This window comes from Xiphophorus hellerii, chromosome 4, assembly GCF_003331165.1.
Source record: "Xiphophorus hellerii strain 12219 chromosome 4, Xiphophorus_hellerii-4.1, whole genome shotgun sequence".
NCBI classification, from domain to species: Eukaryota; Metazoa; Chordata; class Actinopteri; order Cyprinodontiformes; family Poeciliidae; genus Xiphophorus; species Xiphophorus hellerii.
Genome location: NC_045675.1, coordinates 24,169,656 through 24,195,764, shown reverse-complemented (window position 1 = coordinate 24,195,764; position 26,109 = coordinate 24,169,656). Strand labels below are relative to the sequence as shown.

Below are 26,109 nucleotides of genomic sequence, written 5' to 3'. Positions count from 1 at the left end.
AAAAAGGTAATGCTAGCTAAAATACCAATGATAGCATCGGAGGATTGAAATTGGGTTTAGATTGGGAACCATCAGAGCTAGTGGGGTCAATGTTTTTTTTTTGTTTGTTTTTTTCCCCCACTGAAGATAAGATAATGCGAGCAAAAACTTGAAGAGGGATTTTTTGAAATCTTCTAACGATGCAAAAAGGTTTAATTAAACAGAAATAGCTGAAGGATATAACTACATTTTACACTTTAAATGGCGTTTTTAACTGAAGTAGTTAGATGTGAAAGAGCGCAAAGATTTTGCCACAATTTTTCTGGAAATTATGAGATGTTCCATTCAATTCAATGGAGGCTAAGATTATGACAAAAAGCTGAATATTTCCATGTGCAGTAGAAGATGTCAAACTAAAAGACGGCCGTAATGTCCTCAATGAGCGAAATATGGCAGAAGTTGAATAAATAATAGATTTAACGTGTGGCTCTTTCGCCATGACTAAGTGTTTTTACTTGCGTATAACCTAATCCACACTTGCACTACCTATGCTGCTAGAAATCCAGGTTTATGGACAGAATTGAACACCGTTCATTTATAGTATTGCACTCTCCAGCTGTTATTGTGTGGAGAGAAGATTGGAGCTGGCATTTGGATGGCACATCTCTGTCATGTCTGATGTAGCTCTCAGCGCGGCCGGGAGCTACAAAGAGCTTGTTTGGAGCTCAGACGATCGTAAATGTCAGACTGTTGAATGAGATCTCTTGTTGAAACTCTGCCCTTTTGAGGTTTGCTGCAGTCTCACCTTCATGCTGCAGAAACTCAGCCATGCAGAAACTACATTTATTTTAGCTCCTTATTGACATCGTTAACACTTTTTAATAAAATAAACAATTATATCTGTCTCACTTGAGTGCTGTGGATTGAAGACAATCCTTTGTTTATGACTACTTGGCAAATGTGTCATCTGTGTTTGTCGTTTGTGTGTTTTAAGTATCACTTCCTGTTAGTTATTTATTTATTTATTTTTTTGTTATGTAATAGACTGTGTGGTATCTGTGTGTCTAACTGCACTGTCTACTCTGGTTTGTGTGTTGTCTTGTTTTGTCTGGTGCAATGCCAGAGATAGTCACCCAGGATGATGGTGCAGGTTTGTGCATACCCTACAGTGTCTTGCCCTGTGTCTCCATCCTAAATGTCTGTGTGTTTGTCTTCATGTCACCCTCTCCCAAATGGCTCACTTTTCATTTGGGTGGTAAAGAGACAAAGCCAGTCCTGGTATTTCTGATATGAGTAAGATTGTTGTTTGCAGTTTTAAACTCAAAGTCCATGTGGCTTAGGCCCCTGATAGAGTGTGGATGCAGTGTTCCTCCTTCTGATCTGCTTTTACCTGCTTCTGGAATGGAAATGAGGCTGAGCCTAAGCTCATCCTCATTCTTCTCGCAGCCTCCCGACAGCTTTCCTTTTCTGAGGTTAATCGTAAATATCTTAAGCTCCTTGTTGCTCCTTCACATGCCAGCGGCCCCCCCTCAGCCGCCTGCGGAGGATGTGGACCGATACAGGCGCAGATTCAACATGAGGATGCTGGTTCCTGGACGTCCTGTGAAGGAGACCCCCGCCACCCCGCCTCCTGTGCCTGCAGAGAGACCCACCTACAGAGAGAAGTTCATTCCCCCCGAGCTGAGCATGTGGGACTACTTCGTAGCGAAAGTAAGACATTAAACTGACAAGCGGTTCGTGTGACGCACAGCCTCCTTGTTATATAAAACAAGAATTATTTTTTTCCCCCTTACCTTTATTCCTCTCTTCCTCTCAGCCTTTCCTCCCGCTTTCGGAGAGCAATGCTTTGTATGATTCAGACGAAAGTGGCGCCGAGGATGACGACGATGACGACGATGCCTTCCTCTCAGACACACAGATGACGGAGCATTCGGACTCCAACTCCTACAGGTTGGCTCCATCTTCTCCTGCTTAGATATAACTTTTTTTTTTTTTGAGCCGGTGTTTCAGAGTGAAGTCTTACCGGTTTTTTTTTTCGTTTTTTTTGGGACTCAGCTGGGCTTTGATCCGTTTGGTTATGGTCAAACTGGCTCATCACAACATCAAGAACTTTATCCCTCTCACTGGACTTGACTTCACAGGTACTCTGCTTCGTACTTCTAAGCAGCTGCTTAAATCGAATGTGGACCCACACATGCAACACATCAGTACACCCTTTCTCTTTGTTTGCTATGATCTCAGATCTACCAGTCACTTCCCCTCTCAGCAACGCAGTGTTGAAGACTTTGGAGAACTGGGAACAACTTTTACTGGAGCGGATGAACAAGTTTGAAGGTCCGCCTCCCAATTACATCAACACCTACCCCACTGACCTGAGCACGGGATCTGGGCCTGCCATACTGCGACACAAGGCCATGCTGGAGCCGGACAACACGCCCTTCAAGTTAGTGTACTCAATCATACAGTGTGGGTTGATGAATTATTTGGAAAAAAATGTCATTTTTATTTAAAGACTCTATTTTCACAAGCATTTGTATTCAGACCCTTTTACTCTGACGCAATTACATAAAATTTGGGGACAATTGCCTACCGTTTGTATATGTATAATTATGACTGGACGCTGTGAGTGCTTGAAAATCAAAGTCAGATTGTTTGTTTGTACACAATTATGGGGAAAAAAATACTATTCTGGTAGTATCACTAGAGTAGGGCAAGTGTTTTACAAATTGCTGGAAAAATCTAATTTTAATTAAAAAATTAACTGGATCGGTTTTTTTTTGTTCTGTTATTGTTTCCAGGAATAAAAGCCATCAGTCCTTCCCAGTTCGACGTCTTTGGCATTTCCTGGTCAAACAGGAAGTTCTCCAGGAGGCTTTGATTCGTTACATCTTTACCAAGAAAAGGAAGCAGAGTGAGGTCAGCAGAAGATTCAAAAAGAGAATCCTGGTTCAGTTTTCCCTGATTAGCTGACTAAAAACAACATATCTACTTATTAAACGGTTCTTTACTTGATCTGGCCCGTTGGATCGATTTTATTCCATATTTTGTCCGTAATTAAGAACAACCTCCCACATGATTATTTTGATGGTTTGAAGAGATCCTTCAGATTCTCTCAGTGAGGGTTTTATTTATATGTTGTGAAGAGTCTTATCTGCGATGAATAACTTTCTTAATGTTCTCACTTTAATATAACACATAAGTTTTCCATCTGGTTGAAAATCAGAGCAGGACTAAAGCAAAATCAAATCTCAGCTTGTTTTCTTTCTTTCTTAATTGTTTATTATTATTATTATTATTATTATTATTTTTATTTGCATGCGGATAAATGCTAAATATAAACAATTACAGAACACTGTAACATTTGTAGCCTTAGCAAATTTGCAATACACACCACCACAACCTATAACAACACAAAACACTATAAGACAATAAAACAACATGGCAAGATAAAATATCATACACAGCATAAATCCTAGAATTTACTTGAAGTAGACCACAATGAAACGAGAAGTCATGGAACCATCGTGCTGGTAACCATGACTACAAAGCTGGTCTTCTTTAAGAAAGTCTTAAAATGTTCCAGTCTGGAATCAGTGTCAAGTCCACATATTAAAACTTTACAAAAACATATCCATTTTAATAAATGTCATAGAGGCACAGGCAAAAACTGTTTTATAAAACTTTAAAATGGTTTTACTTTTGGAATAAAAACGTTGTGGTGATCTAATGAAAGTTATCTACTGCAGATAAGACATTGACTACTCACAAGTACATGATAAAACCCCAATTTGAAAATTTTGAACTATTCCTGTAAGGATGGGGCAAACTATCCACGTTTGATGACATTGCTTTTTTAACCTTCTCACTTTATCTTGCAAACCAGTTTAATTTTTTTAGATGAACAGACCAAGAATCACAACGTTAGATTACAATAACCATTATATGCTCAGTGAAAGGATTAATTAGGCTCATTTAAATGAAGCAGGTATTATTTTGTTAGGTCAAAGGAAGAAAGCCATCGAATCTTTATTATGATTTTACCACATGTTTGTACAGTTTTCCTCTAGTATGAACAAACAATCTACAAAGAGCTCATGCAATTTTGCATTGAAAGCTTCCTGCTTTGATGTCTTTTGAGACCTTTTAGTGTGATTATTTGGACCAGTGAGGAATCGTCCATCAAACAGAGTGGAGCCCTGACCATCCACCATGATGCTGTCAGACAGAGGGAGTTGCCCACTGAGCTTTTTCTCTCTCTAGTTATGTTTTTTCTTAGTATCATTATCTTTGCTTTGACTTCTCATCTTTAATCAAGCACAAGACAGATCACTGCCTTCTGTGATGTTTGGATTTGTTTGGAAGAAAGTAATAACTTATTCCCCCCCAAAAAAAAAGAATGAGAAAAGCTTTTATATCTATGAGACGCGTTCCAGAGGATTCATGTGCTTAGTCTCGTGTTATTATAAGTGATTTGAGTGAGATTTCAGGCAGCAGCTACAAATTATCTATAACATTCAGATTCACTGTTCATCCATTCTAATGACGAGGACTTTATTTCAAGAGACAAATTTAGTTATTTCTATTTTTTAACAAGATTACAATGAGATTCTGTGAGTCCTCTTCATTTTCATTTCATGTTTTTTTTTTTTTCTGTTTGTGCATGTGTTTTGTGTTGTGCCATGTTGGTTTGTTCCGTGTCTATATTGCCTCTGTGTGTTGTGTAGTCTTTAGAGAACCATGTGGACCGTATAAACCCAAACTGCATAGCTGGAGCTAGCAGTCCCTATAAGGTAGTATCATTTACTGTCCCAGACCGGGCCCTTTTGTCTCTGAGCATCACTGCAAAGCCAAGCTTGAAGGAGGAAATGCATGAAAATGTTTATAAAAATTTTAAAAAAGTAAAAAATAAAAAGTCTGCTGCATAAGATTTTGGTTTGCGGGTTGTGGCGTCACCAAACTGGGTGAAGTACTGGTTTTCTCCTCTCCAGCTTGGCCTAATAGTGACCGCTCTGGCTTTTTGATTTTTTTTAAATTTATTTTTCCATAAAGTCTCCTCCTGGCTTTTGATCCTTTCCTCTCACTGGGACATCCGTTCACATTTCTCCTCACAACCAAATCCTAAAAATAACACGTCTCCCTTTCACTGCTTTTTTCCTGCCTAACTGGACTGATTCTGCTGGACTTAAAGCAAGCAAGCGATGGCACACTCAGTAGATCCACTAACTTGCATGCTCACTGTCAGGGCTGCAGGAGGCTTTTGTAGCTGTGCAGTGTTTTTTTACAAAACCTTTATACTTACATTAAAGCCATGAGTCTACCATGCAGTGGTGCATCTCCACAAACTAAAGTGCTATCAGAAAGTGACATTTTTGTTGGTAATTCAGTTGAAAAAGTGGAACAGTTTTACAGATCCACTGCTCATAGAGTGATACATATTTGTTTCTACCAATTTTGACATAAAAAGAAATGTAAAATTCAGTTTCTTAGAACAAAATAGTTGTAATGCAAGAAAGTGTTAGCCTACTGAAACAAATGGGCGGTTTCAGCGCCAAAATTAAGACTACAGTATTGCGCACCCAGTGGTTGAAACTTCCTTGTCGCAGGAGGTTATATCCATTACTTAGCCGGCTACGATCTGATTAATGATGGGCCGACACCGGTAACTGAGCAAGCGGACGACACTCACAAATAAGGAGGAGGCTATTCACTTGCTTCAGCTTTGGAGAGGCTAACTCCTCTCTGCCTGCTAGGAGAGGCTGCTAGCATGCAGAGGCTACATGCTAGCAGCCTCTCCTAGCAGGCAGAGGTTGGTCACCCACTGCATTTCCTTCTTCTTCCGCCGGCCACCCTGGTTTCCAAATGAAATACAAAATCCATCCTCCAGTCCTTTTCCCCCTCAGTTTAGCTAAGTTGTTTTGACATAATGTCTGGTTCAGGATTGGATTAGCACAACCAGTATAACAGCTGTTGCTAATGGTAACGTAGGTCGTGACATTTCTGTGTAAAAATAAATTTTTGTTAGTTTTGTGCAATAAAATATTCAAAGAGTAATACATTTTTGATTGTATGAGTTAACAATCATAGAAATTAACAGAAATAGATGGTTGAAATATATCACTATGTGTAACGAATCCATATGAGTTTCATTTCTTAAAATTGAATTACTGAAATAAATAAACCTTCCGATATAATTCTAATTTACTGAGATGCATCTGTAATATTCTTATTACTGCCTTTCTCTTTTATTTGAATGAAACTTCATGGTGCGGGAATCTTTTCTGAAGCAACTCAAAAAATCGAATGCCCCAAGCCAAGATTTTAAATTTACAGTCCTTTCCTGCTTCACTAATTTTACCGGGAAATTAATTTAATATTCTTTTCAAAGAGCAAATCTTTCTGTCTTTTACTGACTAGCTTCAGATCCCTGAGCTGTAGCTCTGATGTCTCCTCAGCTTTGGTTTTTCTTTTGCTGTTCAGGTAGAGGCAGATCTGGGCTATCCTGGAGGAAAGGCTAAAATCATTCACAAGGAGTCTGACATAATTATGGCGTTTGCCATTAACTGGGTAAGTATTTTTGCATTTTATGTCAGAATCTTTCTTAGAAATATGTATATTTTTTGCCAACGTGCAAGAAGTGTATTGGCATTTGTCAGAAAATGTCCTTGAATTTAACAAATTTGTGTCATTTTCAATAAAGTTAGAAGCAGTTCCCCTCTGTTAATCATTGCCCCTCCTCCTCTTCCTCCCTGCTTCCTTCTTTTCTCAGGCTAATTCCAATGAGATCGTGTTGGCATCCACCCACGACGTCCAGGAGGTGGACGTCTCCACTCTAGTGGCCGTCCAGCCCTACACCTGGATAGGAGACGACTTTGATAAGGAATCCCGAAGGTCGGAGTCGCATCAAATGAAAGAATAATTTTAGTTTTTTGTTGTTTCCTTCCAGCACAAAAAAAACCCTACCCCTACTAAATCTGCACAATGCCTGTTTTTCTGTTTTGTTTTGCAGCTCTGACGACTTAGACCCCCGCTCCTCTCACACAAATATCGCCCAGGCGAGCTCCGTGTCCTTTGCACCGCCTCCGATGCCAGTCTCTGCATCCATGCCGTGGCTCGGTAGTGGCCAGACCAGCATGGGGGCCAGCGTGGTATGAGCTACTTTTGTTGTAAAACCTCCAAATTTTGCACCAGACAGTGTTGAGTTTGCAGTTCTTAGCCTCTAACAATAGGGGGAAACCAGGTTCTTTTCCCAATTCTGCTGTTGGGTAAAACTCTGTGAAGTGACTCTTGGTCTTTTTTTTTGTTTGTTTTATTTTGGTCTGGTTAAAAATTCCTCGTATTTACTAATTGCAGAAGGAACGTAAAACGTCAGATTCAATCTTTAGCTCGAAGTCTCCGCTCATCCGCAGACAAAGTTTATGTTTTTAAACCTTATCAACATCGAGCCAAACAAAGCCACGCCGACTAAACACCTGACCTGCTGCTGAGTCTATGAGCGCTGATACAGAGGAGAGGGCAGCTCCGCGCGGCAGAGATGGCTTGCTTATAAACTCAGATAGCTCTCACAGCCGTCTGCCCAAGGTGCAGATTTACGTCACAGTACCTTACAGCCGGAGACCTCGGCGTCCCAGCCGGGCTGATAAACATGCGGTGCGATACAGTGAAGAGGACGGGGCAGGCGGTGATCCTCTGCTTTATTTCTGTGGTTTTTACAGATCTGAGTCCTCGTGCTCCGCTGTGCTGAATAGTGGAGTTTTTCTCTGCAATAAAAACAGGGGATCATTTTATAATGTTCCTGGTGTTTGCTTTTGAATCTTTAGCAGGTGAAAAATTAGTTTAAAAGCAAAATTTTTCTAGAAATTTCTGATTGTTTTTCTAAATTATGGTTTATTTACTTATTAGGACAAACGTACTGACGTGTGGAATATTTGACCCATCCAAGAGCATTTATTTGGAAAATAGGTTTGAGGAAATGTGTGGTTCAATGGTGGGGCAACATTCAGCTCATATATGATGTATACAGCTGAATTTGAAGGTGGCTTAACCTGAGCTGAACAGAAAGAAAGACAAAAGGAGACGGAAACTTTTACTCCACTTTTAGGGAGTATATCAAATTTTGCTGCTGCGTGTTTTTTTTATTTTTTGTTTTACTCCTTTGTTTTTTACAAAGTTTCTAAATGACAAGAAAAATGCTTCACAGCAGCAATAAAAGACACAAAGCACCAGATTTATTTTGACACCTAATGTGTTTGGATGACATTTTAACTTTCTTGCTAAAAATCTTAAAAAGTTGCCAGATGAACGAAAGCCGTCTGAGCATCACCGAGCCTCAGTGCTTCACTGTAGACACAGATTTCTTTATTGCATGTATTATTTTTCCTCATCCATAGCTTCAAAGCACTCTTTGTTTTGATTCCTCGCTCCACAGAACAGAGTGGGGCTCGTTTAGTGCGTCCCTTACTGTGGAAACTGAAACCTCAGTGGCCGCAGCCACCAGCTGTTGTCACAGTTTTTCAGCATCTTCCTCCTCAGGAATCTGGTTTCAGCCGTTACTTCCTCTTCAGGCCACGCAAACACCAGTGCAATGCTAAATCTTTTTTTTTTTTTTTTTTTGCCAGTAAACCCCCTCTGCAAAAATTTGCATAGGGGGTTGAATATTTTCAGATTCATCTCTAATTATACAGATTTAAAGTGGGTGGTTACCAAGCTATATAAATTAACTGTTTATAAACGTACATAAACTCTATTAATGCTCTAAATCACTTCCTGTATTTTCTTATTTTGCCAATCTGGATTGTTGGATGTTTTGGAAGACTTTATCAATATTAACTATTTATTATTTAACTTTTTTTTTCCAGATTATGAAAAGAAATCTAAATAATGTGAAGAGGATGACATCGCACCCTGTTTATCAGTATTGTAAGTGACTCCGCTTCACTGGTTTCAACCGTTAGTTGTGATGAGTTTTCCTCTGACATATTGGCGTGTGCCTCAGACATGACGGGGGCTCAGGACGGCAGTGTGAGGATGTTCGAATGGAACAGGCCGCAGCAGCTCATTTGCTTCAGACAAGCAGGCAACGCTCGTATCACCCGGCTCTACTTTAACTCCCAAGGCAATAAGGTACACACACACGTACTGAGAAAGGGAGAGAATGTTGGCTGTGTTTTGTCTGCTTGCTGGCTTGTTCTGATTTTTCTGAATTCCTGTTGCAGTGCGGAGTTGCTGACGGAGAGGGATTCCTCAGTCTCTGGCAGGTCAACCAGACGTCCTCCAACCCCAAACCTTACCTGGTGAGGTCGACTCCCCGCCCTCATGTCAGGCTGTTGGCGACAAAACAAAAGCTTCCAAGTAAATCTTGAAGTCATTGTTCTTCATTTTTGTTCTTTTGTTGCTGTCAGAGTTGGCAGTGTCACTCCAAGACCTGCGGTGATTTTGCGTTCATCACGTCTTCCAGCCTGATCGCGACAGCCGGACAGTCCAACGACAACAGGCAAGCGTCCGCACCGAGAAACTAAATCGAAGACGTTTTGTTTTTAAGTCAGGTTGATTATTATGTTAATATTTGCAGAAATGTTTGCTTGTGGGACACTCTGATTTCACCTGGCAATACTATAGTCCACGGTAAGAAACTTGATGTTTATAAAAAAAAAAAAGTACTATTCCACCATAACAAGCTGCTCTGTGACGCATCCTTCATATTTCTTCCCTCCTGCGCCCCCCTCAGCGTTCCCCTGCCACGAGAACGGGGCCACTGTCCTCGAGTATGCTCAGAAGCAGCAGCTGCTCATCACTGGAGGCAGGAAAGGCTTTGTGTGTGTGTTTGACATCCGCCAGAGACAGCTGCTGCACACTTTCCAGGCCCATGACTCGGCCATCAAGGCGCTCGCTCTGGATCCCTTTGAGGACTTCTTTGTCACCGGTTCTGCAGAGGGAAACATAAAGGTAACCAATTTTTATTGGATTTTTTAAAAAAAAGTTTATCTTATGTTTTAGTTTTAGTCTGATTTACATATTTCTTTTGGTAACTTGCATAAATACAGAGTAGTAGATATGACTTAAGTAAAAAAAAAAGAAGAAATAAAATGGATCACATTCCACAGCCTGCAAGTCTTTGGACACTCCTTCTTTGGTCTCTATCCGGTTTCTGTTTGTAGAAACAAAAATGAATCACATAAAAAGAAATAAAAGTCAGAGAAGTGAACTGTGCTAGGTATAGCACTATGTGGAACTAGAGATCAAAATCACAATAGATTGAGTCAATGAATCTTGGTACTAAAGTACAAACTAGAATCAAGTAAATTGTAAATGTTATAAATTATTATACCCGGCATTTTTTCCAGTGTTTGTAAAAGGTAACAGGTTTTTAAATGCTCACACGCTAAGACACATTTGCTTTTGCAGGTGTTTTTTTTTTTTTATCAGTATAAACAACAACAGTGAAATGTCCTCTACGAAAAGGTTCGTAAATGTTGATTGGAGAAAAAAAAAAGAGATATCAGATCTGTGTTTTTCTCTCCAGGTCTGGAAGCTAGCGGGCCACGGCCTCATGCACTCCTTCAGCAACGAACACGCCAAGCAGTCCATCTTCCGCAACATCGGCAACGGCGTCACGAAGGTGGAGACGCGTCCCGGGAACCGCATCTTCACCTGCGGCGCGGACGGCACCCTGAAGATGAGGGTTCTCCCTGACCGCTACAACATCGCCAGCAGCATTGTTGACATCCTGTGATGCCTGCTTCCACAACTCAGGGTCCAAAGATGAAAAAGACAAGTAGAAAAAAAACAAAACAATGCGAAGGCTCGTCAAACAGCCTATAGGTGAGGATATATCGTCAACAGCTTGCCACGCTTTTTGGCACCTTTGAGTGTGCAGAGGTCATGGGTTTTCTGCGGAAGTAGATGTTGTCCAGAATGACAAAACCAGAGCTGCAAATGTTTCTTTTCGCCAAAAAGGCTGAAAACAAAAAGTTACAAGCAAACGGTATCATACTTGATTTTAAAAGCTAGATTTGTTGTAATTTTATTGATGAATCTCTTCTCATAGAGTGTGTCCATAGGGAAGCTATGCATGTCCTGTTCTCGTTCCGCGGTGCAATCACAGGTCTATTGATAGTGCTCTGTAAAAGTGCTCAAGCAAAAATTTTAAAAAAGTGTGTAACTGTCGTCATTTTGTGCCCACAGCTGAAATCTTTTAGCCTCTACTGTAACCAGCACTGTGGTTCGTTATTAAGTCAGTGGTTTCCGGTGTGATTCGAGTCGTTGGAATCTGCTTTTCGTTTCAATAGTTTTGGCCCCTCCGGCTTCTCGCTGAAGAGTCGACGGCGCGTCGCTCTTAACGGCGACGCCTCTCTTCCCCTTTTTCCCCCCCGTCCACTGATCACTGGCTGCCCATCGCTCACTGTGGCCTCTCCTGGTTTGAGTTCGACCTGATCCAAGTGTGTGTTCTCTCTGCCGTGTCTGCCTACCCGCCCGCCCGCCTGCCTGTTAGTGCGACAGCCTCCATGCTAGAACATCGAACGCCCCGCTTCCCCCGTGACTGTAACTTTTAATGTTTCATCTGTGTTGTCCAACGCTAAACACCCGACCGCCCAGAGCAGAAACACAAAAGGTTCACTACTGGTTTTTGCACAAAATGTTATCAATTCTGTTTGTATGTTTGTGGGTTGTTTTCTTTTTTTTTTTGTTGTTGTTTTAATTGAGTAGATTTTAATATTTAAAGTATGTATATGTTTGTGTTTGGTTTACTGTTCCTTTGAAGAACTGCTTTAACTTATTGCCTTTTATTTTAGGAATGTAAGAGCTTTTACTGTTTCCGATTGGACAACGTGCAACAGTCTACTGTTTGTGTGTTTACCTCGCCAGCTGTTTTTATTTCATCCATGAGAAAATAGATATTTGCACTCAAATTCTGAAGACACTAAAAGTTTATTTCAAATATATAGGTTATCAAAGAAACTGTTGTATACAAATGAATGTCTGGCTTTATTTGCCCTGGTAGTAAAGCGTTTAAGATAGTTTTACTATATAAATTATATAAATATATATAAATATATATATACAGTATGAACTACAACAACAGCTTGTACAAACATGAAGACATTTCTTTATTTTTTGGTTTGTATCATACCAGTTGGATTAGTTGTGACTTTTGTTAAGTGTGTGGTATTTATTAAAGAGATTAGTGTTCCTCCCTCTTTCTGCCCACTACATGTGCTGTATGTGTTTTAGGAGTTTTACCAATACTGTTCGTGTGTGTGTGTGTGTGTGGGGGGGGGGGGGGGTGGCTGTGTGTGTGCATGCAAAGAAAGCCAATATCATCGTTAGACGTTTGCCAGGCCCATCGAGCCTGGGGGTGTTTGTGAGAGACGGGTCAAGGTAACAGTTTTACCTTTGTAAAGTGAATAAATGATTTTTATTTCATCGGGTTTGCTTTCTTTTTCATTCTAGAAGTTTTTTTTATTGAGCAGCGTAATCAGTCGGCACTGATGCTGTTTCACCACAAACTGTAGAAAACATGCAAACGTGCGGCTAAGGCCAAAATTATTCATATTCTTGGCAGATTTTACTTTAAAATCGTTTTCATTTAACCTAAAAGTTTGTTTCTGAAAGGAAGTGAGACGAGCCTTCCTCAAAATCTGAGTGTTTTTCTTTTCTTTTTTTAACTGCTTATTTACATATTTCCATAGATTATCTACAGCCACAGCAAACTGTAATGTTACTTCTAAACAGAAGTAATATGTTGGTGAAATTAAGTTTAAATGTAAATCTGCCATGGATATGGATAATTGGGGGGTATAAACTTTCTACAAAATATGGATTGCCATGCATTTGTCATCAAAAACAGATACAGAAGGTAAATCATTGGTTCAGTTTGTAACAACAAGTATTTATCACAGCTTTTTTTTTTTACTTATAGTGGGGAAAACAAGTCATTTTATGGTGTTTAAAAAGATTGTGGTGCCTTCACTGCCTTACTTAGACTAACTGTTAAAAGTTGCAACATTAAAGACATTGAAATGTTAACGTGTGCAGTGAAAAAATACAAAATTATATTTAAAAAAACCCAATTAGTATTCAGTCTTAGTAACACTGAAATCCCACTTTCAACTCATGCAACAACAAACGCACAAACGATATAAATTCAGTTTCTTGTAGAAAAAAAACCTATTTAAAATCTGTTCAGACTCATTTGGACTAAATGTTCCACATGACAATGAAGACTAATGTATATAATTGTTGTAAACGTTAAAACTTTCCTCCCCCCCTCTAAATCTAGTAGCGCGTAACTTTTGTCAACACGGGGTTTGCTTCAGAGCATAACGTAATGGTTGTGTCTGCGTGATTATCACTCATCAGAGATGTAATGGACCACAAAGAGCCTGACGTAGCTCTGGTCCCAAACGTACAGGTGTCTGTCCTTCGGGCTGTAGGAGAGCATAGCCAAAACTCCCCCAGGAGACCTCAGGTCAAATGTCATATTCACTGCCTTCCCCTTCAGCAAGTCGAAAGCAAAGGTAACTCTGGCGTCCTTGGTGTCGGTGACGTACAAGACGCCACAGGCGATGAAAGCGTTGCCGGCCTTGGTGCGAGGGTACGTGGTGTTTATGTAGGACGTGACGGAGAAGGTCTTCTGGTCCAGCTGGGCTACCATGATGCTCTCATCCGCTCCCGAGGCAAATATCAACCACAGGCCGTTTTCGTCTGCCGCCATCTTGAAATAGGTCTTGGAGTTTGTCAGCAGATACGACAGGTTGTTGAACAAGGCGTTGTCTATGTAGAGAGTGTGAAGCCTCCTGGTTCTGAAGTCAAATCTGGGAAGGGATGAAGAGTTTACCGAAAAGAAGTGAATCTAATGGAACTGGAATGGAACCACTCTAAGACAAATAACACTTACCTGGCGATAGTAGAAGTGCCAGCGATGTGATAATAGAGAGAGCCGTTGTGGACGGTGTGGCCGCAGCCTTGGTAAAACTTCCTAACATCCACCGTCTCGCTGCTGCCGTTCTGGAAAGCAGCCATGTTTTGGTACTCCTTCACCATGCGACCTGAGGAAGTTTTAGGCACAGCCTTCACCCAACCACCGTCTCAATGTGAGGCCTCTTTGGGAGAAACGAAGAGAGTCAAAGCGGCTCACCTGAGAAGTGTTCTGCCACCCATATCCTCTCATCGTTCATGTGAGCTGTGTCTTTCATCCACGTGCCAAACGTGCTCTCCATCTTCGCCACAATTCTGGGATTTATCAGGGACTTTATGAGGCACTCTGAGGGAAAACAAAACACGATCAGATGTTTACGTCTGTAGGTCATAGATTATTAGCGTCGGGAAAACAACACGCTCACCCTTCTTAACCAGCTTTTCGTGAAGTTTCACAGCTTGTTTCACGGTCAAAGTTTCGTCGTTTGGCACGGCGTGCAACAACCCTGTCAGGCACAGTGTGATTGGTTTAATGTTCTTCCCTTCCAACTACTGAAAGTTACGCTGAACTGCTTGAAAACTTCTAGCAGTAAACATGTCAAATTCAGAAATATGGAATGATTGTTTCATCAGCGTTAAGGTTATAGAGTCCAAGTTTACCCAGAGTATGAGAGGTTTGCAGGTGAGCTCTGTGGTGCCTTGTCCTTGGAGGCCCTTGAGGCCCAGGAGGTCCCATGGGTCCAGGAGGGCCAGGTGGACCAGGAGGCCCTGAGCAACAAAAGATAGCAACATGAAGATGTCTAAACCTTTGCAATTTAAAAAAAGGCTTCTAATAAAATGCATTTGGGTTTTACTTTGTCTCCTTACCCTCAACAATGACATCATTGGATGGTTCATATGCCTCTCCAGGTGGACCAGGCTCTCCTGGCTCTCCTTGTTCTCCTGGTTCTCCTTTCTCACCCGGAGGTCCTGTAGAGGACATCATGTTAAACAGCACAAACTCATCCAATATACAATTTCTTTTGGATGAAATACTAATACACAGGCTTTGTTGCATCCACAATGCAACATTGTGAAGTGGAAGTGGGAGAATTGGGAGATTTTCCTAAGTCATTCAGCTGAAGGCCAAAACCACAGTAATGAGTAATATTTGCTGGAAGTGTGGGGGAAAAAAAGAGCTGTTTCCACCTCCTCTGCCATTCACGAGTAAGACAATGCAGCATTGAAATATCTGACTAAGAGAGACGAACTAGCAAAAAAAAAAATCATCATCTACAGTTAGTCAGCCTGCTCACACAGCTAAACAATCAACACATTCCCTTTTTATTGTTGCAGATTTACTGTGTTTACATAAAGAGCCAAAAACATTATATTTCTTTGCATGTTAAGGATTCAAACACAAAATGAACATGTCCGTAATACTTTAGTTTCAGATTCCCTCTTAAAGTTTTATTTTATTCTTGTGCCACAGTCTAGTCTTAGTTTGAGGTTTGGTTTGGATTTGCTCTCAAAGGATCATTTTTGCATTTTTATTTAGAAAAAAACTGCAAAAATAATCATGTCAGTATCTCATTAAAGTTTTTCGCAGATTAACTTTGTCTAAATGCTGTCCGAGGATTGAACACAAATAACTAAAAGAAAAAAAAACACAGAAGCATCTAAAGGTCAGAAGTTTGACAACGTGTCAAACTTAATGAAAAAGTATTTATATCGATATTGACGATATGGGCTCTGTATTTTCTTGGTATTGGATTAACACCGAAATATGCAGCATCACACACCTCTAGTGTGCCAACAATTTAATGAAGCACAAACCACCTGAGATGCTCAGTTTATTACCGCAGATACCTTCAGGTTTTGGACGAGCAGCAGCCATATGAGTTTGAGAATGATGAGGCTTCAAACTTTTCGAAACTGAAATCTTGATTTTAAGCAGCGTTCCAGCTGATTTGTCTTACTTGTCTTACCTGGATCAAAGAGAACAGACGGTATGTGCCATAAACCTAGTTAATATTTATTTATTTATTTACTTATTGATTTAAATAATTCAATAATTGAATGGTTGCATTTAATAAACTGCACTATGAAGGTCATGCCTATGCTCAAGTGAAAGGACGTAGCAGTACAATTCAAAAGTGTAAAAACAATATGTAATACCAGTGCATTGCAAGATTACAGAAAAAGTTTCAGCCCCCAAAAATTGCTAAGCCGTCCTCAGCCTGTGAAGTGGGGCTTATGTTTATTTGTCCCGTATGTATCTGAATTCTCGAGTAGAGCGCGTTTGTTCGTAGTGGACTTTTTAACCTCAGGTTATCCTTGGCCCTTTCATTGTTCCATTATGCCAGTAATTCCTCTCTATTATGTCCATAACTGCCTGGAGCTTTAATAAACATGGCCAGAGTAGATCCTCCCTCTCTCCTTACCCTTCTTCCCTCTTTTTCCGTCCGCTCCAGGCAGTCCATTCAGTCCTGCTATGCCATCGGTCCCATTGTGGCCTGGCAAGCCGTCTGCACCAGGCAGACCTGCACAGCAAATGGATAGAAAGGAAAAAATTAAAATTAAAAATGAACAGACAAGCAGCTCCTCCACTGATGGGAAAGATGCATTTCAGATTTGGGTTTAAGATGTAAGGCTTCACTCACCTGGTGGCCCCGGCGGTCCTGCAAAGCAAAGTGAGAGGTTGCTGATGAGTAAAGTGTGAGTTATGTCTTTACATATAAATATGTAGCTAATTCATGAAGGCATACCGGCGAGGCAGACTCCCTTAGTGCTGTTGCAGATGTCAATCAACAATTTGATCTGAAGAGGAAGAAGGAATGTCTAAATTTATGATGATAGTAAAATACATTGGATTAAAATAAGAGCAGATTTTTAAATCCATTTTAGGTGATCGTGCAGATAAAGATTACTTTGATTTATGCCCATGCTGATCTATACAAATAACAATGTAGGAATCTTATTGGTTGAAAAATTCTCCTGTTATAGTAGTTTTGTAATCTGCACATTGCATTAAGCAGCTCATCGTCTCGGATGCGTCATAATAAACTGGGATAAAATGAAATCTGCAGCCTGTGATCATAGAATAAGCCAATTTAGCTCAATTAGATTTAAATGCAGGATTTAAAACAGGAAGGTGGCTGACTTTAATGAAATGATTAACAGTACAACCATCTCACCGGCACCATGGAGTAAGTCATCATCATCATCATGTCATCCTGTGTGTTGTAATGCTGGCCGTGTCGATGCTTGTGCTTCAGCTCGAGCTTCAACTCGTCCTTCTCCTCCCCGACCTCCTGGCTGGCCTCCTTCAGCCGTAACCCCTGCCCTTCATCGTCATGGTGACGCTCCCGCTGCAGGTCCTTCTCCAGCTCCTCGCTCCTCTTGTTCCTGGAGTACTGCTGGTATTGTGAGCGGTCCCCGGGGCCCGCTCGCAGCCCCGCCGCTCCCTTCGGCACCTCCCGGAAGAACTCCACCACCGAGCTCTGCTCCACCTCGGCCAGCCTCGCTTCGGTCTGCTGCAGCCGCGCGTGCTGCTGATTCTGCTGAACCATGAGGACGAGGAGGCCCACGGAGTTGACCAGCGCCACCACGCAAGTCCCGTACAGCACCATCCGCTGCGGGACGGTCATGCTGGGGGTTGGGATCCACATTGTCAGAACCTCACTTCCTCGCTTCTGAGGGTCCACGACGTGCTTCAACATTCACTGGAGGATAAAGTTCCAGCTTAGGGTCGGAAGTCCAAAATGCCAAATCACTGTGGTCGATTGAATTCAAAAGAAAGCCATTTGAGTGCTCCAAATAATCCCGGTGAGCCTCAGTGTGTGCCCTCTACCATGGTGGTCTAATCTGAAGACTGACTGACTGGTAAACACAGTTGTGGATGTGTTGTGCACCCAGTTGCTGCAGGGGTAGTGTGTAGGGGTGTGCACGGCCAGTGTAGGAGTGGGCATTACACAATCTTCTGAGCTGGTCTGGGAAGAAACCCCAGCCTGTTCAGTCACCTGATTTATATTCATCAGAAGCCATTTTACTGCACCGCCGTGGGCAGACTGACATCACGCACATCGACACACGCATGCACATTTTATTTGTGTGATGCACACGCAACGGCACTCGCATGCACAACACATTGCAAACATTCAATGCACGCTGGACAAAGTTCTGTGACGTCACGTTGTAATTTGGATTCAGAGAAAGCAGACAACATCAGAGAACATCAATGTCACCGCGGTGCCTCTAAGTTGGTTCATTTCCCTCGGTTTCCAAGCGCCTTTGTCCTCCCCGAACCTCCCCTCCGGCTCCTCAACCCTGTCACATCTTTGCGGCTTTCATTCACCGACGGCACCACTGACCCATTTCTTTTCCTTCAATTTGGCCCACGACGGGGACATTTCACCTGAGGAGTGACAGTTCAGGAGGGAATTACATAAATAACAACCTTCCAAACGCTGAAAGATCTCAGAGCTGGTAGCGGTACCGCTTTGGAGTTGTTCAAAAACCGAATCACTTAATTTGTCTCTGGAGATGTTCACTGAAACAGACTTGATGGATTTTCCTATCTACTTTCTGTAACTTTTGCGGATAAAGACGTACAGATTTCCCATGGAAGGAGGAAGGAAGAAAGCAGATTCTCACTACTGCTTTTTGAGTTAGTGTGGGGGGCTCATGCCTGAGGCTGTGGGTCATGGACAAGCAGCTTGAATTGCTCCTCCAGATGTGTAGACATGTGCACAGATAACGTCTTAAAAACATGGAGGCTGTTCCTTTGTTGCGCGTCATTCACTGCCCCAAGCTTAGCTGATAAAAAGCAGAGAGATGCAGATGAACGCCAAAGGAAAATGTCGACTCCTTACAGATGGCTTAACTGGAAGATGTTGCTATAGCCGATGTTTTAAATTTACACAGTAAACATTTGTGTTTTGATCATCTCCAGCTTTAATGATTTTCCTGCAGAGCATCTTCATGTCTTCGTCCAGGCAGTTAGACTCCAGTCCAGAGTTCATGAAGGGTACAGAGATAACCTGGCGTATTTTCAAGGAAAGTTCACCCTCCTGCTCAGTGTTTCCAAGGTTGAGTTTTATTAAAGCCTGTCTGGTACAGTTCAGAGAGGAGGCCAGCTGAACAGAAAGCCATGATCAACATTAAAACACTGCTTTAGAAAGAAAATCTTAATCAAAGACAGCAGCTGGTAAAACGTCATTAAAGGTCTGAGTTAAAGAGAACTTAATCAGAACAAAAACATTTTCACTTCATATTGAATCCTGTGATACTCGCATGATAAATATGCCTGTAAGATTTTAAAGTTACTGCTACTGCATACAATAAGTGAAGTTAATTGCAAAATTCTAGGAGGGGACCATAAAACTGCACTCTCTCTGGCTGCCATCTCCACGTTTTTATGAGAGCTTAGAGCCGAGGCAATCTTCTCTCCATTATCATATCTTCCTTCCAAAGCCCTTCTAAACTTGATGAGATACATTTGTCAAGGTTTCTTAAGTAAGTCTTACCGCATTGAGTTGGTGATTTAAACTGAAGTATAGTCACATTTTCTTTGTGTGGTAATCCAATGCACATCTTTCATATTTTATTTAATAAAATATGGGCAATTAAATATCCAGCAAGTGATTCAAAAGTTGTAGGTTTTGATTGCAAGACAAAGGCAAACATGTCATCATCTAACATTTAACTGTTCAATCATCACCTAATCTTCAGATGCAGTAAAGACAAAGATGTGCTTGACCACAGCCCTGAACCCAGAGACAAGTTTACCGAGGGGCTGTCATTGCCTAATCATCCAGAACAATCTTGGTCTTAGCCATCACACAGGCCTTGGTTATTGTGGCAGGCCCTGAGCGCACAGTCGTGCGTTTGAACCGTGCGCATTCTTGAACTCGAATGTGGGCGGTGAGTGAACTGACAGAGCCTTTCATGCAGAGCGATTAAACACAGCGAAGGGAGAGATGAAGCCAAACACTGTGGACTTTGTCTTGAATTACAACCCTCAGCTCCCAAAACAAGATGTTAAAGGAGGGTATTATGTATATTCCAGGCACATGGTGCCATTTTATGGCACAATCAAGAAACTATTAAGTTACCTTCAGTTGTCATAAAAATGCTGTACATATCGAACATAAATCGAAAGAAATTGGACTTCGCAATTTGATGCTTTGAAATTTGCCTCTGTTTCCTTTAGAAGCTCCTTCTCTTTTTGACACGTCGCCGTCAGGATGTCATCACAACAACGTGCCTCGTTATGTCCACCAGGTGTTTGCTAGTGCCTCTAGTTTGAAGGAGCTGAGAGGTGGTGTCACTGGGGATGGGTGCTCTGTGAGGTGGAAGCTCAGCTGGAGACTGCAACTCCATGGAGGATATTTGTGGGGAGAGGTAGTGCTTTGTATGAGCAAGAATTTAAGCCTAATGGCTGCTTTGCTAGTTCCAGGTAAAATGAAAGAAGTACAGAAGGAAACATAAAGTTCTGGCAATACTGATGTAGGCATTCACATTTTTGAGTTCCTCCACTTTTTCCCCACAAACCTTTCACCTTTCACCACTGAACTACTCCTTTCTGCTATTTCAACCATTCAACTTTTCCCATATTCTGCCCATTCAGCACACTGGAGATATATTTTTTATATTGGCATGATTTATGAAATATTTAGCTTTTTGTGATCATCGTGGTTTCCATTGAAATAAATGGAACATCCGATAATTTCTGAAAGATTCTACTAAAAGCTTTGCGCTCTTTAACAACTAAGTACATTCTGCGTACTATCAGCCTGAAACACCGTTAAAACTTTAAAATGTGGTCATATCCTTCCACTACTTCTGTGTATTTCAGGTTTTTCATACCTTCTACAGATTTCATAAGATCACTCTTGAAATCTTTTGTTCGCATTAACCTTAGTCTTCAGAAAAAACAGTGACCCACTAAAAGGGTTTCCAGTTTAATACTAATTCCAACCTGAATACTCCTGCCCTCTCTAATTCAGCTATGTCAAACCCTCCTCGCTTTCCAAGCCCGACTCTAATTCCAACCCTGATGCCAACCCTGACCCTCTGTAAAACCCTAATTTTAACTCTAATCCAACCTTCCTCTCCATCCTCCTTACATTCCAATCCTCCCTCCAACATTAGTGATAGCCCTCTTGCTAATGTTAGCATTTTATTAAGTAAAGATTTGGTTTTCATGTACTGATACATTACCATTTGCATGTTGCACAAATTAATTTACTTAGTCAACATTCAAGTGAGGGCTAAAATTTTGGCTCAAATTATTTTGAGTACATTTTATGATAACCTGCCAAATTTAGTAAATGTCAAACAATGTGCTGGTGAAGGTCAGAAGCTATTGACAGCATTTCATTTTTAGCTAACATCTTATACATTACTGTTGTCACACTAAATGGAACAACTTAATGTTAGAAAACATGGTAGTGACCCACAATCATTAGGATAATATTTAATATACTTTAGCTAATTTTAGCATATAGGCTTCTCTGCACTACATTAGCTAAAAGTGACTTTTTCTTACTGTTTATATTCTTCAACATTTGATAAGCAGAAAGTTTTGCTTCTAAAGAAGATTGCACTTTATTTCTTTAATGTTTCTCAATCAACTAAATGATAATCATGAAAGTGATGATTTCTATAAATAATAAAAATCAAAAGTTTGATTCTAAAAATCATATTTGTTGAATTGCATTATGGGAACAAATTGGCTTCCTAAAGCCAGGAAAGCTGTTGGTGATGATCATTAGACAACAAAATCCCAGAGCAGCATGGATTTCTGCCTTTCTTTATAAAAGCTTTATCCATCTGTGAGATATGGTGGTATTGTGGTGTGGGCCAGTTTTACATTATACTAAGAATGTAGAGAATCTGTGTAAAAGGCGTTAATATTATAATATAGTAGCAGGTAACGTGTAGGACTGACCAAGACAAAGAGATGTTCCACCCTGAAAAAATAAAAAAGGATCAAATGTGGTGAAACTGTGAAGCTTAGGAAAGGGAAACAACTGAATTTAAAACATGGAGAACAGATGTTTTAGGTAATGTCTGAGGCAAATGCATGAAAAAAATATGATAGTACTTACAAACGATTAATGAGAGCAACTTTTTTTTTTATCCCATCTATACCTTAACAGTAGATCTCGAAATCCTCATTTAAATCACATAACATTTTATTTTGAGTGATTCATGAGTAAGGAGACAGAACCTGTGAAGCTCATGTTCTGCTAAAATGTTATCCAAATGAATTTACAAAAAGCAAGTCGTGATTTTCAGGAATTCATTAAAAAGCTATTAGAAATCCTAATCTGACCAAACTGAAAGAGACAAATCGTATTAAATAAAAAGTGAGCTTGTAGTACATTATCCCAACTTTATCAGCCCTGCCTGGCCTGCAAAGACGAAAACTACCAACGAATTTGGCTGCAGAGATAAACCTCCCATAATGGCAGCGATAACACGGGGTTTCCCATACACTCTGAAGCCAGCTGTTGTGTGTAGGATCACATTCCTCTGATGTTCAAAGGACGACGCGATGCTTCTCATCAACAAAATGACAAACAAATGGTCCTGCCGACTTGCACTCGCTCAACTAAGACCTGTACGCTCAAGGGCACAGGCGCAAATCCAGTTTCTCAAGGTCTTCCCTGTATTGTTTACCATTTTCCAAAGATGTTGTGGCTTTTGTTTTACCCTGACCTGGCTCGTCACCAGCTCAAAGAGCTTATAAAGAGAAAGCTCAGACAGCTTTCATCATTTTACACTGGTTGGGCTTGAGGAGCTACGTCGACATCGTTTCATACCCTCCGTCTTATGGATTCGATCTCTTCCTGTGGTGGGACCATGTCTACTGTGGATATGGATGGTGCGGTGACAGACCTGGTGTCCATTTCCTTAAATGCCACAGCACACCTGTCACCTGGCATCCCGATAGCAACAAGAACCCTCATTCTTCTCATTTGTCTGCTGGTGGTGGCTTGGAGTCACACGGAGAAAAACACGGTTCCAGGTAGGTCCGGCTTCAGTTTCTTAGCCTCAGACAACGAGCTTAGTGTAAGCGCCAAGAAATTCACTGTCATCTACCACAACAGGCCCTTCGTTCTGCCTGGGTTTTGGTCCACATTTATCATACTTGAGATTTATCTGGACTGGGATTGGCACAGCCAGCAACTACTATAACAAGAAGTACGGAGACATTGTCAGAGTTTGGATCAACGGAGAGGAGACCCTTATACTCAGCAGGTTGGTTTTCTCCTTTAACGTTAAAGACACTGTACAAATCCTCTCAACTTTTATGACAACCCATGTATCCCTTTTTTCCCCTTCATCAGGGCCTCAGCAGTTAATCATGTTCTGAAGAATGGAAAGTACACCTCCCGTTTTGGGAGCAAACCAGGACTCAGCTGCCTCGGCATGAATGAAAGAGGCATCATCTTCAACAACAACGTAGCCCTGTGGAAAAAGATACGCACCTATTTTGCCAAAGGTATCATCTTAGAGCCTCAAACCGGCGCTGTAGAGTGCAGATAGTTCACACGACTGTAAATCACAAACAAAAAGGCCCCTGTTTTAGCCCTGACAGGTCCCAATCTGCAGCAGACCGTGGAGGTTTGCGTGTCCTCCACGCAGTCCCACCTGGACAACCTGGACAGCTTGGCTCACGTGGACGTCCTCAGTTTGCTGCGCTGCACTGTGGTTGACATCTCCAACAGGCTCTTCCTGGATGTCCCACTCAACGGTGAATACAACCAGGCATCTCGTAAAATAAAAGGAGTGGTGATTCAGAGCACGTTAAGCTAATCACTTGTGTTGTCTGCAGAGAAAGAGCTGCTGCTGAAGATTCACAGGTATTTCGAAACGTGGCAGACGGTGCTGATCAAACCTGACATCTACTTCAAGTTTGGCTGGATTCACCAAAGACACAAGACAGCAGCGTGAGTCAGTGTGCTGCCATGTGCATATGTTGACCTGTACGGGGTTATTTTGAACTGCAAGGCAACATTAATTTACCTTCTCACAGCCAGGAGCTTCAGGATGCCATAGAAAGCCTCGTGGAACAAAAGAGGAGAGAAATGGAGCAGGCAGATAAGCTGGACATCAACTTCACGGCAGACCTCATATTTGCACAAGTCAGTGAGATAATTGCACGTTTCCAAACAAAGCCTTGAGTGTTTCTTTTTATTATTATTTTCTCCCTAACTCTTTGTGCGTATGCTCTCAGAACCACGGAGAGCTGTCGGCTGAGAACGTGAGGCAATGCGTGCTGGAGATGGTGATTGCTGCTCCGGACACTTTGTCCATCAGCCTCTTCTTCATGCTGCTGCTGCTCAAACAGACCCCCCACGTGGAGCTGCAGCTGCTGCAGGAGATAGACACTGTCATAGGTGAGCTGCTCACTGTGCTGAATAAACACAGGTTGCAACTCGTTCCGTAGTGTTGCATTGATGACGTTTTTGCTCACCAAATGAGTTTGATTCAACATTAAACTAAAAGGGTTGCATTCAGTTGTTTTTCCTGACATTTATTTCAAACAACTTTCTTAGTTCGTTGGACTCCGTTAGCTGTGGAATATCCCAGCTTCTGGTAATGAAACAGGATTTTTGTCTTTTCTTTGAAGGCGACAGACAGATGCAGAATGGGGACCTTCAGAAGCTGCAGGTGCTGGAGAGTTTCATCAACGAGTGCCTGCGCTTCCACCCGGTGGTGGACTTCACCATGCGGCGAGCCCTGTCGGATGACGTCATCGAAGGTTACCGGGTGCCAAAGGGCACAAATATCATCCTGAACACGGGCCGCATGCACCGGACAGAGTTCTTCCACAAGGCGGACGAATTTAGTCTGGAGAACTTCCAGAAAAATGTGAGTGGTGAGAAGGTTCACGGTCCAAAAACGAACTTTTAATTGTTTAATATGTAAATGTAAGGGAACAAACTTCATTTTCAAACTCTTTGATTGTTTTTTTCCTCTTTACTTTCCTCATTGATGTGGATTAAAATCTGATTAAACCACTTGGCAGAAGTTTCAGCGAGGCATTTGGGGATTTTGCTGCAACATTTTGAATCTTCAGTCTGGAAAATGAATCGCATCAGAAGAAAATCCTTTTTCATGTGAAAATATAACTAACTGCTGGAAACACTGATGATTACGGCGGTTAGTCATTGCAAATATTAGCTATAGAGAAACTGAAATATGGTATGCATTATCTGCCTGAATAATTACAGTGTTTGAAACTGCAGCTTTTGGTTTTAGTTTTTTAAACTTGACCATTTCAACCGGCTCTCTGCTCAGTCCTCCCCCTCAACATGCCGCCTGTCCTCTTCCAGACTCCCCGCCGTTACTTCCAGCCGTTCGGCTCGGGCCCTCGCGCCTGCGTTGGCAAGCACATCGCCATGGTGATGATGAAATCCATCCTGGCGACTCTGCTCTCCCAGTACTCCGTCTGCCCCCACGAGGGCCTGACCCTGGACTGCCTCCCACAGACCAACAACCTTTCCCAGCAGCCTGTGGAGCATCAGGAGGAGGCCGAGCAGCTCAGCATGAGATTCTTACCCCGACAGAGAGGAAGCTGGCAAACGCCTTAGACGCACCAACAATGTTCACATAATGTTGTATGGATACGCCCTCCATCACTACATCTGTTTATCGTCTTGTGATTGTACAAAGCACTGCTGTTTCATTTTACGAGTCATATATTTTGTGTTTATACTCATGTTGTTATGAACTATGTACAATGTAAGTGTCTATATGCTAACTTTGAAGTAAATGTAAATTATTATGTTAAGGATGTGTGTTTTCGTCTGTCTTTTGGTGGTTTTAACGCTATACGAAATACAGCAAGGGCAAGGAAAATTGCTTAATGTAACTGAAAATAGTTAATAAATAACAGTTATTGTAATACATAATATATATTTATCAGTACAACTAAAATTGAACAGATATGTTTCTAATGTTGCATTAAGATTAGAATCATTCCATGGAAGTTAAATTAAGTGTGAAAGGTCTAGACATCTGTTATGTACCATAAGTATCTACTTATAAGTTGAGATGAATTTTGAAAAGCCAAAACATTAACAAAAAGTTTAATTTTTTGTATATGATGATATTGATCAGCAGAGGGCGCTATTGTACTTCCAAAAGGCCTGCAGTTTATGGTTTAGCAGCCACGTCTAAATAAAGTAACCAATCTGTTCATTATGCTTAATTGGTCTT

At 41.4% G+C, this 26,109-nt stretch overlaps 3 protein-coding genes across 6 annotated transcripts in view; 2 read left to right on the top strand and 1 right to left on the bottom strand.

The window, feature by feature from the left end:
• dmxl2 (Dmx-like 2) overlaps positions 1-10,806 on the top strand; it is a 44,113-nt gene extending 33,307 nt beyond the window's left edge. The window contains exons 40-55 of one of the 4 annotated variants that reach the window (XM_032559714.1): positions 1,499-1,689; positions 1,796-1,929; positions 2,035-2,120; positions 2,221-2,422; positions 2,778-2,895; positions 4,704-4,769; positions 6,457-6,543; positions 6,746-6,867; positions 6,986-7,124; positions 8,835-8,895; positions 8,972-9,099; positions 9,192-9,269; positions 9,378-9,469; positions 9,548-9,600; positions 9,704-9,921; positions 10,499-10,806. In XM_032559714.1, coding sequence (XP_032415605.1) covers positions 1,499-1,689; positions 1,796-1,929; positions 2,035-2,120; positions 2,221-2,422; positions 2,778-2,895; positions 4,704-4,769; positions 6,457-6,543; positions 6,746-6,867; positions 6,986-7,124; positions 8,835-8,895; positions 8,972-9,099; positions 9,192-9,269; positions 9,378-9,469; positions 9,548-9,600; positions 9,704-9,921; positions 10,499-10,708 — 1,985 coding nt within the window. In that variant the 3' untranslated portion in view covers positions 10,709-10,806. The remainder of the gene's footprint in view (positions 1-1,498; positions 1,690-1,795; positions 1,930-2,034; positions 2,121-2,220; positions 2,423-2,777; positions 2,896-4,703; positions 4,770-6,456; positions 6,544-6,745; positions 6,868-6,985; positions 7,125-8,834; positions 8,896-8,971; positions 9,100-9,191; positions 9,270-9,377; positions 9,470-9,547; positions 9,601-9,703; positions 9,922-10,498) is intronic. The other 3 variants (XM_032559716.1, XM_032559715.1, XM_032559717.1) reach the window with 3 other exon arrangements.
• A 1,779-nt stretch (positions 10,807-12,585) lies between these two features.
• gldn (gliomedin) lies at positions 12,586-17,792 on the bottom strand. Its single transcript, XM_032559718.1, has 10 exons — positions 17,070-17,792; positions 16,641-16,692; positions 16,536-16,553; positions 16,317-16,415; positions 14,761-14,862; positions 14,554-14,661; positions 14,319-14,399; positions 14,114-14,239; positions 13,874-14,024; positions 12,586-13,790 (listed from the first exon to the last, which is right to left on the bottom strand). Exons 1-10 carry the CDS (start codon positions 17,592-17,594, stop codon positions 13,325-13,327), a joined length of 1,728 nt encoding a protein of 575 aa, XP_032415609.1. The 5' UTR covers positions 17,595-17,792; the 3' UTR covers positions 12,586-13,324.
• Positions 17,793-21,553: 3,761 nt separating this feature from the next.
• cyp19a1a (cytochrome P450, family 19, subfamily A, polypeptide 1a) lies at positions 21,554-25,681 on the top strand. The gene is made up of 9 exons (XM_032559719.1): positions 21,554-22,909; positions 22,992-23,142; positions 23,232-23,386; positions 23,474-23,638; positions 23,720-23,834; positions 23,921-24,029; positions 24,122-24,284; positions 24,518-24,759; positions 25,224-25,681. The coding sequence occupies exons 1-9, from the start codon at positions 22,714-22,716 to the stop codon at positions 25,479-25,481; spliced, it is 1,554 nt and encodes a 517-aa protein (XP_032415610.1). The 5' UTR covers positions 21,554-22,713; the 3' UTR covers positions 25,482-25,681.
• The last annotated feature ends 428 nt before the right edge of the window (positions 25,682-26,109 follow it).